At 44.0% G+C, this 14,909-nt stretch overlaps 1 protein-coding gene across 4 annotated transcripts in view; it reads right to left on the reverse strand.

Annotated features, from left to right (window-relative positions):
* The window catches only part of sbno2b (strawberry notch homolog 2b), an 82,006-nt gene that overhangs the window by 25,106 nt on the left and 41,991 nt on the right, over window positions 1-14,909 (reverse strand). For 3 of the 4 annotated variants that reach the window (XM_084067707.1, XM_084067708.1, XM_084067710.1), the window contains 5 exons: window positions 4,345-4,521; window positions 2,848-2,934; window positions 2,153-2,258; window positions 310-470; window positions 18-151 (listed from right to left, as the gene is read on the reverse strand). In XM_084067707.1, coding sequence (XP_083923833.1) covers window positions 18-151; window positions 310-470; window positions 2,153-2,258; window positions 2,848-2,934; window positions 4,345-4,521 — 665 coding nt within the window. The remainder of the gene's footprint in view (window positions 1-17; window positions 152-309; window positions 471-2,152; window positions 2,259-2,847; window positions 2,935-4,344; window positions 4,522-14,909) is intronic. The other variant, XM_084067709.1, reaches the window with a different exon arrangement.

Here is a 14,909-nt window from a genome sequence, read left to right on the forward strand (position 1 = left end):
AATGATGACAGTCTTACCATAATGCCTTCTTCCTTCCCTTCAGGTAGTTTTCCAGGATTATTCCGGCCACGGTGCGTCCCTTCCCCACTCCCGCCCCATCTCCGATTAGGAAGCCTGCTCTCTGGTTATTCTGGAGGATCACCTCGTGTTGCTAAGAACACACACACACACACACACACACACACACAGTGTTACCATAGGTATGAGTGCACATAGATGGATTATGAATACAGTTAACTCAAGTGCTAATTTCTTTTGTACACTCAGAGTTTAATTAACTAACACACAGGATTTAATTTGACAGTGTACCTGGCAGGCATAGATGATGGCTTCAAGCTGCAATGCTGATAGCAGGCCACCGTTGATGATGTTCTCTGGGATGGAGAGAGTGTAGGTGATGTCCGGTGGAGGGACACTGGACAGGGTGTTGGTCTCTACCACTATGTCTGGATGGGAGATTCCTATGGTGGCTGTTAAAAAGGAAAAAGGGGCGCAATATTCTTTAATAAATGCATTTAAATATATTTTGGATAGGACGGCTGTGCCCTTTCAAAACTTCTGATTAATGACACCAAGAGAGTTCTCAAAAAACATGACAGAGGGCCCTATCTTGCGTGGCACCTTATCCCTTATGCCTAATCTTATTAGACATTTTGTTATTTTGAAATTTTAAAATGTTTTTCAAAATAATAAAACAAACATAATAAGATTAGGCATAAGGCGCCGGCAAAGATGGGGCCCAGAGTTTAATAGCAGCATGACCGTGTACAATCTTGAGCTATTGATAGTAGGTTACTATGTGCAGATTTTGAATGAGGCGGCACAAATCAGTGGTGACGCCGCACTATACAAGCTAGTAGTGATGCGCGGGTTGACCCGTAACCCGCGGGTCAACCCGCGGCGCGGGTGGGTCGAGTCAGAATTTCAGAGGCAATTATGCGGGCTGCGGGTGAGCGGGTCAGCCGCTCTCACACGCAATTTTTTTTTTAAATCACATGCTCTTGTTTAGTCTTTATTCCTAATAAGAATAAGAATAATATCAATAAAACAGTTTGAATACACTTGGGGTGTATACTTAAAGATTATTTTCCTTCATGATTATTTTTTTTACCGCGGGTCGCGGGGCAGGTTGAGCCATAGATTTATATATGGGTTCGCGGGGCGGGTTGAGGCGGGTTGGGTTCCGTGGCGGGGCTGGGCGGGGCGGGTCATGAAAAAACCCGACCCGTGCATCACTACAAGCTAGGTACTTGTGGGCAAATCCTATTGTGGCGACGGTCTCATTTGGCCAAACAGAAATATCTATCTTTAAACACTTCAATCACCAATAACAAAAGTGCTTCAAAAGAACAATGTTGGCTAAGAGATTTGCTGAAAATGCTTTGTCTTTTTTACATGCATTGCATAGATATTAAACTATTGTACAGTACACACACGCCAACATTACTTTCACTTTTACTTCACCAGACGTTTTAGGCTATCATTGCCAAAGTTGGCAGCACATAGCAGCACGACTTGTTATTCATCTAGTTTTGAGGTGACAGATTTACATCCTGTTTAATCCAGCATTAAACACAAATACAGACCGTCTTCAACAGGGAGTCCGGGACCCCTAGGACGTCCTCCGAGCTACTATAGGGGGTGCGCCAAATCTTTGTGTGATAGGATGTTTTTTTTTTTACATTAACCACTTGAACCCTAGCATCCCTATTCTGAGGGGAACATTAGCCAAAAATAGCAGATCTACAAGCTGCGAGGCGTTGTGAGCTTGTAGATCGGCTATTTTCGGTAAAGAGGTTTGGTGTAGGCGGGGAAAAGGAGCGAATCAAGTACTAAGTATTGAAGGTTTAAGTGGTTAAATGTCTGAAATGAACAAAAAACATGAATTTACACAACACTGATGATAGTCAATGAAGCCATCTATGAAATCTATGAAAAGTTTTAATCTGCAACACAATGTAAACGATGTAGTGGGGGTTCCCGCTTCATCCCTCTCTCAGCTAAGGGGTCCTTGGCCTGAAAAACGTTGAAGACCCCTGCTCTAGATGGTTTGGCCTATTAGCCACACTGTAAAATGTCAGTATACAGAAGATAAAATGTAGGTCTATGGATGGCGTGTTTCCCTGTAGAGGTAAAGGGTCGAGTGGCTTACATTTGGAAGGTTTGTAGTCAGCATATGTTTCTACATGACCCAGCTCCTCTGTCTCCTCTTCATCTGCATCTTCTTCCTCCTCGGGCGGCGACTGTGTTCTCTGAGCCTGGCAACAGCAAAGATGTGTGGGTAAATATAATTCACCTCATTACCAGGCGTTTGGCGGCATAGCTCAGGTGTGTAGCATGGAGATAAGTAGGAGAGAGACTGGAACCGGGAGTCAGAGGTGGATGAGTTAAGTGAAGCCGGGAAAAGCAGATCTATGGCAGCAGCTTATGTCCAGAAAGATTTATTTCCCCCCGCAAGAATAGTCAAATGATGTACCAAACCAAAGCAGACAGATAATGATTCTGAAAATAAGGTGTTAATTGCAGATAGAAGCATCATTAGCATCAGCGGTAATTAGGAGACAGGATTTCACTCCTCCAGGGTGTCCAACAGGAATACACATATCAGTGACAAGGCATCTTATTAACCATTTCATGGTCAATGTATGATTGGATGTGGAACACATCTAAGCCTCTAGAAACTATGGCCAGTTGCCACTTATGATAAATCAGAGATGTTAAACACAACCTATTTCCCCTGTGTACAGCCAAGTATATTTAGTGGAGGATTGCAAATGATTAGGCTCATGTTACATTTGGGAGCTCGGTTCCCTTCCTGCCTCGCACTGAGGAGGTTAGTGTGGCTACCTGGAATCCTGCTAGAGGTGGGGTGCTGATAATGGCAGATATATCCTCCAAACTCGCCAAACCCTGAAACCTGCTGCCGCCATTTAGCTGCAAACAAACAAAAACATACAAAGAAATGCAAACTGAAAAAAACAGAAAACAAATGCGTGGGTGGGTGGGTGGGGTGACACCATGAATTATGATTGTGTTTGGTTGGCGTGTGTGTGTGTGTGTGTGTGTGTGTGTGTGTGTGTGTGTGTGTGTGTGTGTGTGTGTGTGTGTGTGTGTGTGTGTGTGTGTGTGTGTGTGTGAGAGAGACATGTACTCCTGTGCATAATGTATGCACACAAGTGTGCCAGTGCATGTGGATATCTGATTGAGCAGCACTCAAACAAAATGCAATTTGTCATCTGGTGGTGAAAAGCCAGAAACAACAAAGGGCAGATAAAGCTAGCATGTGTCTTGGCAACGTAATGGATGAAATGATCACAGAATGAAGAGGAAAATATTAAAAGGCTTTCAAAAGGAAGCGGAAGAAAATGTGCCCTCTTTGAGTCATATGGGGAGAATGCAGGCTTGGGCAAACCATAATAACACAGCAATTGATGGCACAGAAGGCAGGGCTTTACAAAGAGAATGACAGCTGCGAATGAGGATGCATTTCTTAAGCAACTAGCTTTGCAGCCAGTGCCAGTCACCATCTATGCATGCCTTTGAAAAAAGGGAGATTTTTTCTTTTTACCTAAACCAAAGCTGATATAAAATGTATGACCTCACACCCGTTTTGAATAAACTTCAGTTCATACATACACACTCTTGCATGAATTCACTGGCTTTCAGAGATAGTTGTGGTACACAAGAATACACGCAGAGAGTCACACCAGGTCACATCTCGTCACAAAACATCTGGCCGAGTGCCACAACCGAGTAAATGTTTGTACAGCCGAACCATACATTTCAACCTTGGCTTTAGTTCAGTTTAGTGTATTTGGATTGCACTACAATCCATGAATCATACAACAAACACATTGGTTGAAAACAATCGAGGATAAAACGCAATCAAGTCCAGGAATTATTTCTATTGTGGTTTGAAGCTCACTTAGGTCTGGTGGGCCGTTTCCAAATGTGCATAGAAATAAGTCTCTGTTGTATAACATAGCACCTAATGATGTACTTTTGGGTGAGAGGGGGGAGGCTTATTGATAGTCAAAAAATACTCCCGGCCCGGGAATCGAACTGGAGACTTGCTGTCAGGCCCCGCAGCATATGTGGTACACGCCTTAACCACTCGGCTATCAGAGCCCCCTTGATGAATTAAGTTGCTTGTGTGCGTCTATGTGCGGGCGTGTGTTAAGAGTTCCCTTCATTTGTCCCAATTTACAATTGGTTTTGCGGCTTGGTACAACAATCACAAAACAACAAAGACAAGATAATAAATACAATATCGGTGGGTGTGTTTGTGTGTGTGTGAGTGAGAGAGAGAGAGTGAGTGAGTGAGTGCATGTGTGCTCTTCTAACCTCTAGCTGGCTCTGTGCTGGTGTGCTGGTGGTACTAGTGTTTACGTCCCAGAGGGTGGGCACCGTGGCCAGGCTGTCTGTGCTGATGAAGGCCTGGGCATCCGCGTACTCCGACAGGGAGTCGGCCGGAGACGAGAACAGAGAGTTGTTGGAGAGGTCATCGATGCAGGACAGGTCCTGTTGGCGAGAGGCACAAAGAGAGGGAGAGAGAGGGGTGGGGGAAAGGATGTGTCAATTTTCTCTGTTTTGGTGGAGTGACTGTGGATTCTGCAACAAGCACAGTGAGTCACCGTTTAGCTCGCACAGTTCTGACGCTTGATTTTCCACGTGCAAAAGCGACGTGGGTGAAGTTCTTTCCAAATAGTACCCTTAACCACTTGCAAAGAAAAATATGGAATAGGAGCAGAACATATTCCGTCAGCGGGAGGTATAGAGCTAGCCTGTATTATGCTATCATGAACAGTAAGAGGATGAAGGAAACGGATGAATAAAAGGGTGGGTGGTAGGCTGCTGCTGCTGAATGTCACAAACTCAAGATGACACACAGACCTCTAGGTCCTGAGACAACACTGCACCCTCACTGGGTAAAGGCGAAAGCAGCCGAGAAAAAACAACATCTACTAATCACACAGAGTGTGAGAACACATAAAAAGACAGGGTGAAGAGGGCATGAAGAGAGAATGTGCAGTACTGTGTGTGTGTGTGTGTGTGTGTGTGTGTGTGTGTGTGTGTGTGTGTGTGTGTGTGTGTGTGTGTGTGTGTGTGTGTGTGTGTGTGTGTACACATGCACGCACATGTGTGTAATTTCAGGCATGGCTGCCTTCCAGTCGCGCCTCCATTCATATCCTCTCCATCCCATTTGCATGCCATGTTCTTTAACTAGCCTCCCACAGGCAGCCATGTTTCCCCTGAGACTTATAAACATGGATGTAGGGAGAGAGAGAGGTGGTGACGAGTAGGCGGGGGGGTGCTGAGAGAGAGGGAGAACATGGTGACGAAAGACAAAGTTGTTTTTGGGAGGGGGTATCTTTCTGTGTGGGATGTGCATGTATACTTCAGTTTGTTTGTGTGCTCCTTAGGCCATGTGTGTTGGTTCCCACACCCCCCGATTGCAGCTGAACCGGGTGGGGGACCGTGAATCAGCATTAATGAATACCAGGGGCGTACTGGCTAAAGAAAGGCAAATACACCACAAGCATTTTAGTCAACTTTTTATTACAAAACAAATGTTTTCAGTAGGCAACACTTTGTTTTGACCTAATGGTAGTAAAGTAAATAGCCTTGGGAACCAACGGTTCTAGCGCCATGTGGCCCAGCAGCCTATGTCTGTTTTCGTATCATGAGGTAGCTTGATGTACAAGTTCACCTACTACCCCCTATCCCCAACTAAAGCCTTCAAGCAGAGAGGCATTGGGTACCATTATTACAGTCTTTGGTATGACTCGGCCAGGGATTGAACAGAATACTCTAACCACAAGACAGTGGCATCCCAAGGTTGTGACCATATGAGCTTATTTAAAATGTCGAACTTAAATTTCTATAGGAAAGAATAACAAACAAAACAAAAATATCAATGAAATACTGAAATGAAAGAACACAGACTGGTGCTCTGATCTGAAACTGAAAGGTACAAGAGACGCTGTCTGACCAAAGGATGAATACAGTTGAAGTCAGATGAGATCTGAATTATGATGCTGCTGATTCAACAAACCAGATGTTATTAAGTGATTCATGTTTTGAAGCAAAATTACGCTGGCGTCTGTGAGTGACCTGCTGGAAAGTTCCACTGAAATGCTTCACAGAATAACTACATGTAGTAGTAGTAGTAGTAGTAGTAGTAGTCTGAAGTGAGACCATACGCATGTCTACATTGTGAAATTGGGAAATGAAGGAGCAGGCACATAGACAGACAGCTAGGACTATTTGTGCTTGGGGACACACATGCGCAGCGCTTTGCTCACTGACTAGAGAAAACAAAGAAACCCACTCACCCAAGTGTGTGTGTGGGGTGGACTGAAGCTGCAGCAGTGCTTTTTCAAGGGCAAAGCACTTAGCTAATCAGTGTTTGCTGTAAACTCTGATTATGCTGCATATATACTATATGCACAGGATATATCATATATAATGTATCTATAATCTATATGCATATATATATTTTTTCAATCTATTAATTCACAGAATCTCTGTGTGTCCCAGGAATAACTCAGGCGCAGTCTGATCGAACAACCTCAAACTTGGCGTGTGTGCCCCATAGGACTCGGGTGCAGTGGCAATACGATCCGACCAACGGCACACAGTATACATACACCTTATTATTATTATTTATACACATATATATATTTATACACACACACACATATATATATATATATATATTTTTTTTATACACACACACACACACACACACACACACACACACACACACACACACACACACACACACACACACACACACACACATACACACATATATATATATATACATATACATATATATATATATATATATATATATATATATATATATATATACATACACATACACATACACACATATACACATATACACATATATATATATACACACATATATATATATATATATATATATATATATACACACACATACATACATATATACACACACACATATATATAAAAAAATCACACCCAGTGTGAAGTGGGCGGTGTGGTCACAGTAGTCATCACAGTGATGGAAGTTAAAAAAAGTGATTCACTTAAAAAAAAACATGAATGTGTTTTTTTTTAAGTGCATAGTCCTATTTATAGGACTATGCACATGTGTCATGTGTTTCACTAGCCAATCACAGTCCTGAATAGAGTCAACCAGTGTACAATGGTGGCCAATCACGGTGCAGGGTTAGGGGGGTACAATGGTGGCCAATTACAGCGCAGGGGTGGGGGGGTACAATGGGTGGGGGGGGTACAATGGTGGCCAATCACAGTGCAGCGAATGTCGATGTCAAAACCTCACATATAGGGGCGGTTGCACCGCCCCAAAAATCACACCCAGTGTGAAGTGGGCGGTGTGGTCACAGTGGTCATCACAGTGATGGAAGTTCACTTAAAGAAAAGTAATATTTCTGAAGTGTGTGGTGCTATTTATAGTTATTAATTTCATCATGCGTCTTGCTAGCTAATCACAGTACTGGGCTAAGGGTGTCACCTATTGTGGACCAACCATTGTACACCCCTAACTCAAAAAAACATAAATGTGTTTTTTTAAGTGCATAGTCCTATTTATAGGGCTATGCACATGTGTCATGTGTTTCACTAGCCAATCACAGTCCTGAATAGAGTCAGCCAATAAAGTCAGCCAATCATATTACAGCTAGCGGTCATCACAGTGATGGAAGCTCACTTAAAGAAAAGTATAGATTTGCATTGAATGTGTAGGGGTTAGGGGTGTACAATGGTGGCCAATCACGGTGCAGGGTTAGGGGGGTACAATGGTGGCCAATCACAGTGCAGCGAATGTCGATGTCCAAACCTCACATATAGGGGCGGTTACACCACCCAAAAATAATAATAATAAGGTGTATGTATACACCTTATTACATACATACATACATACACACACACACACACACACACACACGGTACCAAAACACACAGCTGCAGTCAGCTGACAGAGGAAGCCCTACAACGGCCCTTCCAAAGGCAGGGTCAGATGGCGACTGGAAGGCAGCCATGCCTGAAATTACACACATGTGCGTGCATGTGTACACACACACACACACACACACACACACACACACACACACACACACACACACACACACACACACACACACACACACACACACACACACACACACACACACACACACACACACACACACACACACACACGTGCGATGTGTATATATATTGCGATGTGGGTGTCACAAATGGATGTCACGTTTGTGGGCGTCACAAAAGTGACATCCCAACGTTTTGATTGGCCGAACTAGGTCACAATTCGGTCACAAGCGTGACACCCGGCTCGGGCTGTGATGTTACTTGGTGCAACAAATGTCACAAACGTGTTATCCGGATTTGATTGGCCAAGCTTCACGTGACGTAGTGCTCTGCTCAGCGTTATTGGATTTTACACAGACTTCAAATCTAGTATATACTGTACCGTGTATATATATATATTTCCCATATCTCCCATACACCATATAGTATAGATGTACACACACACACACACAAATGAAAGGAAAAACAACATGTTAAGAAGCCACCACAAACAACCAGAACAGCTTCAATGCACCGTGGCACAGATTGTAAAAGTCTCTCTGGAACTCTACAGGAAGGATGGAACACCGTTCCAAAAAAAGATTCAATCATTTGGTTTGTTTTGATGACGGTGGTGGAGACTAGAGTGCTGTCTAACTTGTCGGTTCAAAATCTCCTGTAGGTGTACGACTGGGTTGAGATTTGGTGACTGTCACATAGCATATGACTCACATAATTTTCCTATTCAAACACAAAACTGTCGTCCTGGAAGAGACCACTCCCGTAAGGACAGAAATTTGTTTCATCATGGAACAAAGGTGATCACTAAACATAACTTTATATTGATTTGCAAGGTCCCTTCCCTTGATTACACACCAGGAGCGGCGCGAATTAACAAGGCAAAAATGCGTCACGATTATTTGACATCAACCATTTATTTTGGTGAATGCCTCATTCATACAGGTTGATGGTTTTATTCTCCATGACCTTGACGACCTGGTTTCAAAAAATATTTACGTTGCAGGTTGCATCATCGGTTATAAGCGTGCAGAGTGTGCAAACAGCAGTTTAAATTTACGCGAATGAATCGCAATAAAATAAACTCTCCCGGTGTGTACGAACCTTATGGGATCACTGTAGGGGTCAAGCATTCAGGCCTGTAGCAATCTCTTTGTGTACGCCACACATTCACTTGCCCACCTGTCAAGAATATGGTGAAGGATGACTCATCTGACCATATCACATCTCTGTAGACCAGTGCCTATGGTTCTTACACCAGTGAACTCTCAAATGTGCATTAGTCTTTGTAATGAGAGGTTTATGCACCGAAACTCTACTATAAACATCCCTCTCTATGTACAGTAGTTGTTGACAAGACTGTTATTGCCGACAGTCAGATCACATCCTGCATTCACATTCTCAGTCACCTGAGGAAGAGTCGCTCTTTTGTTTTACCATATCGCACTAATGCTTCACGGTCATTGCATTTCCAACCCTATTTACTAATGGCTTTCCCATAGATCAAAATGCAGATGTCACTTTGACTTTAGTTACTGCTCCTATTGAAACAATATCCAGTTGAGCAGTTGCTGTAACTGAAGCTCCTGCCACCCGTGTCCCAATATTGAACCACCTTTCATAGTCAATTAGATATCTTGCCATATCGATTCAAAATCGAGGTCAACTGGGCCTGCTCAGCATTTTTATACTTGCCACAGAATAGGATGTCAATTACTTAAATGTTACTATGCAGACCAGAGACCACCTGTACGGAAGCAGATGAATCTGGTATGTTTCTCCACTAACTTATTTAGGTTTTGATTTAATTTGTCACCCATCTATATGTGTGTATGTACCTTAGTATGAAGAGAAAGATAAACCTTTATTGATTCTCTGAGGGAAATTCAGGGTATGTGTATCTTTCTGAACGTGTGTTTGTTCTGCCAGGGCAGGACCAGACATGAGCTCTGAAAGCAGGCTCTCCCAGTTGCATGCCCTGCAGAAAAATGTGTGACTGCCTTTTGTAATGTGGTGACAAAGTGGGAAAAAGACATGGAACACAGTCCCTGCTAACCTTTCCCCCTCTCTCATATCCACCTCTCACTCTTTTGTAAGTCCTCCGTTTCCACTTTCCTGTCTTGGGTCTGTCTGCTTCTCCTCCATGCCCTCCTTCCTTCGTTCTCCTCGTCCTTTCTCTCTCTGACCCCTCTCTCTCTCTCTCTCTCTCTCCTCCCTGTTAAGAATCTGTTCTGGCTGAGGGGCGATGAGAAACAAGAGGGCCAGGGAAAGGGACGTTGTGTAACCAGAGGCTCCATTCCACACAAGCACAGAGCACACAGGCCCGCATTCACACAGACACGCACACAGAAACAGAGTCAACTGTTCTGTGCTGTGGGAGAGCACAGCACCAAATCCATCTTGCTAAACAGCAGAACTACGAGTGGTGGATTAAAGTCATAATGACTTTACCGTGACACCTCAGAATGGAAGGACCGAGTTAAAAGCGTGCCTTTCAGCCAAATGCAGCATGGTCTGCAACAAAACGCACACAAATTACCAAGTATTTCGCTTTGGTACTGCTGCGCTAATGACAACTATGGTTCTTGGAGAAAACATAACGGCTTATCAGCAACGGCATGGAAATTCAAGCAGAGTCTGGGGGAGCATCACAGACTGTGGACCCGTTTTCATGGTTTTCTCATTAAACATGTGGAATAAAAGGCATGGGGAACAGAGCGTAACTGAGGCAGTGGCGTTTGTACCCTAAGCTAGTTCTGCTGCTCCTGCTAAGACGGGTTCTGCTAGGCAGAGATAAGGCCTGAATTCAGACTGCTTTGATGGTAATCGGGGTCCTTCCACAGCGAAGAACTGCATTGCCTCCTAATCCTGCCTCCCTCACGCTCCCCTAACACACAATAAGACAAAAGCACAATGTTGCGCGTGTGTATTTTCAAATTGCTTTCAGGGAACAAAATCCAAGAGGGAACCTAAAATTGTTTTTTTCTTTACAAATCTAGAATGGATGGAAGTGTGACTGAGTGAGTATAAGCTAATGTGTTTTCCTGTCATTTGAGCACCCTCCTGTTTTTAAACAAGGCAGCCTTTCACATGTTCATCTTCCACTTTTCAGTTTCTCCTGTTTTTACTGCTGACATGGGCAGTTTATCCTTCCTTTCATTGCATGCACCAAACGTAGGGCCCCTTTTAACGACCCTGCTATGACCTGGTATCATCTGAAACTCAATGTTTCCCCTTTGCACTCAACCAAGCCTACTGTGCTTTACCCCAAAACAAGACATGACTCAGTCATGTATACCAGCATGCTACATTTTGTCCTATATATTACTCTGTGTCACGGCGATTTGAACCGACGGCAGGAGTGTATAGTAGCCTTAGAGGCGAGAGGCGTGTCTAGCTAGTACCATAGCTTGGGAGGACGAGACCGCCCGTTCAGAGTATGGGAAAGCATCCCCATTGGCTTAAAGGACAGCCAATGATCGAAAACATGTCGAGAAATGACTAATGCATGCACACACTGCCCCACACATCCAAAGGTGTGTTAAACTGGCACAAAGGCACTTGTCTAACGGCGAGTAAATGTGAACAATGTGGTGAGAAGTCCATCTCTCTCCATGTTGGCCTGTAGGGGTACTTGATGACTCTGAGGTCGTTCAGGGTTGTCTGTTCTGGGAAATACATACAGTGCTGCTGAGAAGAGAGACACATCTCTAAACACAAACCACCCGCAAACAGCTCGGCTCTATCATCTGTTATTGTTGATGTATTCACAAGGCCATTAGTCTTTGGAAACACAGTGTCAGAAAATTCAGGAAATGCCTAAGCTGACTGGGAGAATTTGGCCCAAACCGGAGAATTTGGCCCAAACCGTGGCCAACTTCTCCCAGAGTGAAACTGCGGCCACGGAGAGATACCCCTTTAAATAACTAGAACAATAAATAAAAAACTATGAAATCATGAAACTAGCATTTATCTGCTTTAGCCGTGCACATCATCATCAGCCAACTAGACGCTTGGGGAGGAGAGAGAACGGTCTGTCCTGACATAAGGAAAATACTTCTAAAGATAACAGTTATGACACAGGTCCCAGTGATAAGCTTGGCCACTGCCATAGAAGGAAGTGCAGTGTGCCTATCTTCTACTTGGCTTTACGGACCATTACTTCCACACAGACCTGTGTGCGTCTTCATCATCACAGCATCCCATTCAGGGAAAAGGCTGTTTGTAATTACAAATCTCATCTAAGGAGGAGGTATGCTGATAGCAGAGGAGTGGGGGATAGACTACCGATATGAATTGTTATTTATGTTTATCAAAGATGATAAAAAAAATAATAACATTTTAAATAGGGGGCATAGAGACACGCAGGGCTGGTTTTGCTCTAAAAAAGGATCAATGAGCATTTCCTCAGCTTGAAAATTTGTATTCAAGTGCATGAACAAATTTAGCGTTCTTATTCTTTGGCATCTGAACATAAAAGAGGAAAAATCATGGCTGCTGCACACAAGTTTGCATTCTATCCAAACAGCAGTTCTGGGGAATGCGCAACATAGTCCTGGGCTACATCCTGTTAACCCATTAAGACCGGGAACGACCGTGTCATTTCTTATTTCTTTGGCTATTCAAAAATAGCCAAATAGATATACAGTACAAGCTCGTAAAAAAACGTGAAAATGTGGGAAAATCTTCAAATAGGTATATATGTTTTCAAAGCGAACTTTTGTAAAATGTTTTGTTCCAGGGACCCCCAGGAGCAAAGATTTGAGTTACAAATGTTCGCTTTACAAATATATACATTCAAAGATTTGCACAAATTTTCACGATTTAAAAACAAAATTTGCAGATCTACAAGCTCGTAGATCTGCTATTTTTGAATAGCCAAAGTATAAAAATAATGGTTACAGCTAAAATGTCTTCCCAGTCTGAATGGGTTAAACTCAATAACCTCTCCTCTCTTCATTTCCTCCATCGGAGAGGCTGACTGTGCACACACAAGGCCAGGCCCAGGCAGTGAGGCGGCATGGCAGCAGGGATTCCCCCTCCTACAGACAGACTGGCTTGGCTGCTTCTCCAAGGCCAGGAACCAGTCACTTTCCCCACCTCAACCCACACACACATACACACACACACAAATGACCCCCCCCCCCCCCCCCCCCCACCCAATACATTTCGCATCTCTATTCTCATGCGTTCTCCATCCTTTGACATCCCTCTTCCCTTCTTTCCCTCCCCCATTTCTCTCTCTCTCTCTCTCTCTCTTCTCTCCTCCCACTCAGTCTCTCATTGTGTGTTTACCCAAGTTCGCTTTCCCACAGAAATCTGCAGCAGGAAGAGGCTCTGTTTAACGGAACACTCATTCCTCACTGAGGTTAGTCTCCTTGTGGCTAAAAAGCCCCATCTTTGTCAAGGGACCTGGTGCCCCCAGACGTTAGCATATTAGCAAATAGTGGTATAACGTCCGTACACACCAGTAATATGTGGAGCTGGAAAAGGGAGGCTAAACCTTGATTAATAGCCAACATGCTGCATATAGAGTAGCACTTGAGAGAACAAAAATCCTGTGTGTCCTCTTTATCACTCAGTTTTTGGGTCAGTAACGACATCAACCCTTTTGGTTGCGGAACTCCAGCCACAGCTTTTTTTCCTCATTAGTCTGAAAGGGGGGGAAGGGGGGGGGGGGGGGGTGTTAAAGGCAATAAAACATCCAGGGAATCTATTCATTTCTGATAAATATAGACCAGTAATGGCATAGGCTTGTTTTGTACAGACTGCTCCAGGGACTGCAACTGTATGGTCAAGTTCTGACGTGTGTAAGCGCGCGCATGCACGCACGCACACACACACACACACACACACACAAGGTACCAAAACACACAGCTGCAGTCAGCTGACAGAGGAAGCCCTACAACGGCCCTTCCAAAGGCAGGGTCAGATGGTGACCCAGCCCTACTGTCACCAGAGCGTGACTGAGGCCATGTGTGTATGTGTGTGTGTGTGTGTGTGTGTGTGTGTGTGTGTGTGTGTGTGGGGGGGGGGGGGGGGGGGGGGTCAGGGTCTGGAAGGCCAGCAGTGGTGTCTGTCTTTCTGTCTGGATTATGTTCTCCCATGCTGCTGACATTGTCCACATCCCTGACATGTCCATCTGTGCTCTGTATAGCTTTGTACAGCTCTGAGCCCTGTTGTTGGACTACAACTACAAGGCTGATAGCGGGTGGCCGCGCTGTCCTCATGTACTACCCTAATGTCACAGCACACCTATTATGTTTGATAGCAACAGTAAGTCTGCATGACACACCGTAGACGCAAAAGCGATAGCTCCTCTTGCACAATGGTGGAGGTGGACGGGTCAAAGAGGCAATTTTCCACAAAACCACAGTCTGAATTCCTTTTCAAATCATGAAAGTTCTCTCAGTCTCTGCCTTTATCTTGGCCTGCAGAACAGTCAAGCTACACAGCCCCCCAATCTACACCATTATTATGATTACTACTACAACTACAATTTCAAAAGAGACCTTCTCAGTAGTAGAAAAGACTCCATGCAACACCTCAGCTGCGAGCCTTCAGCTGACACCACACAGTCTGGCCAAAGCTAATGCTGTGAGGCCTTAACCCATTAAGACCCGAGGCCGAAAAATATCTCGAAATATTTAGTTCCAGGGACCCCCAGAAGCAAAGATCTGAGTTACAAAAGTAAAAAAATATGTATATTCAAAGATTTGCACACATTTTCAATATTTTTCAAAAATAGCAGATCTACAAGCTCATCTATGAGCTTTAACATCTGCTATTTTTGAATAGCTAAAGAA

Source organism: Gymnoscopelus microlampas (genome assembly GCF_963454915.1).
Source record: "Gymnoscopelus microlampas genome assembly, chromosome: 9".
NCBI classification, from domain to species: Eukaryota; Metazoa; Chordata; class Actinopteri; order Myctophiformes; family Myctophidae; genus Gymnoscopelus; species Gymnoscopelus microlampas.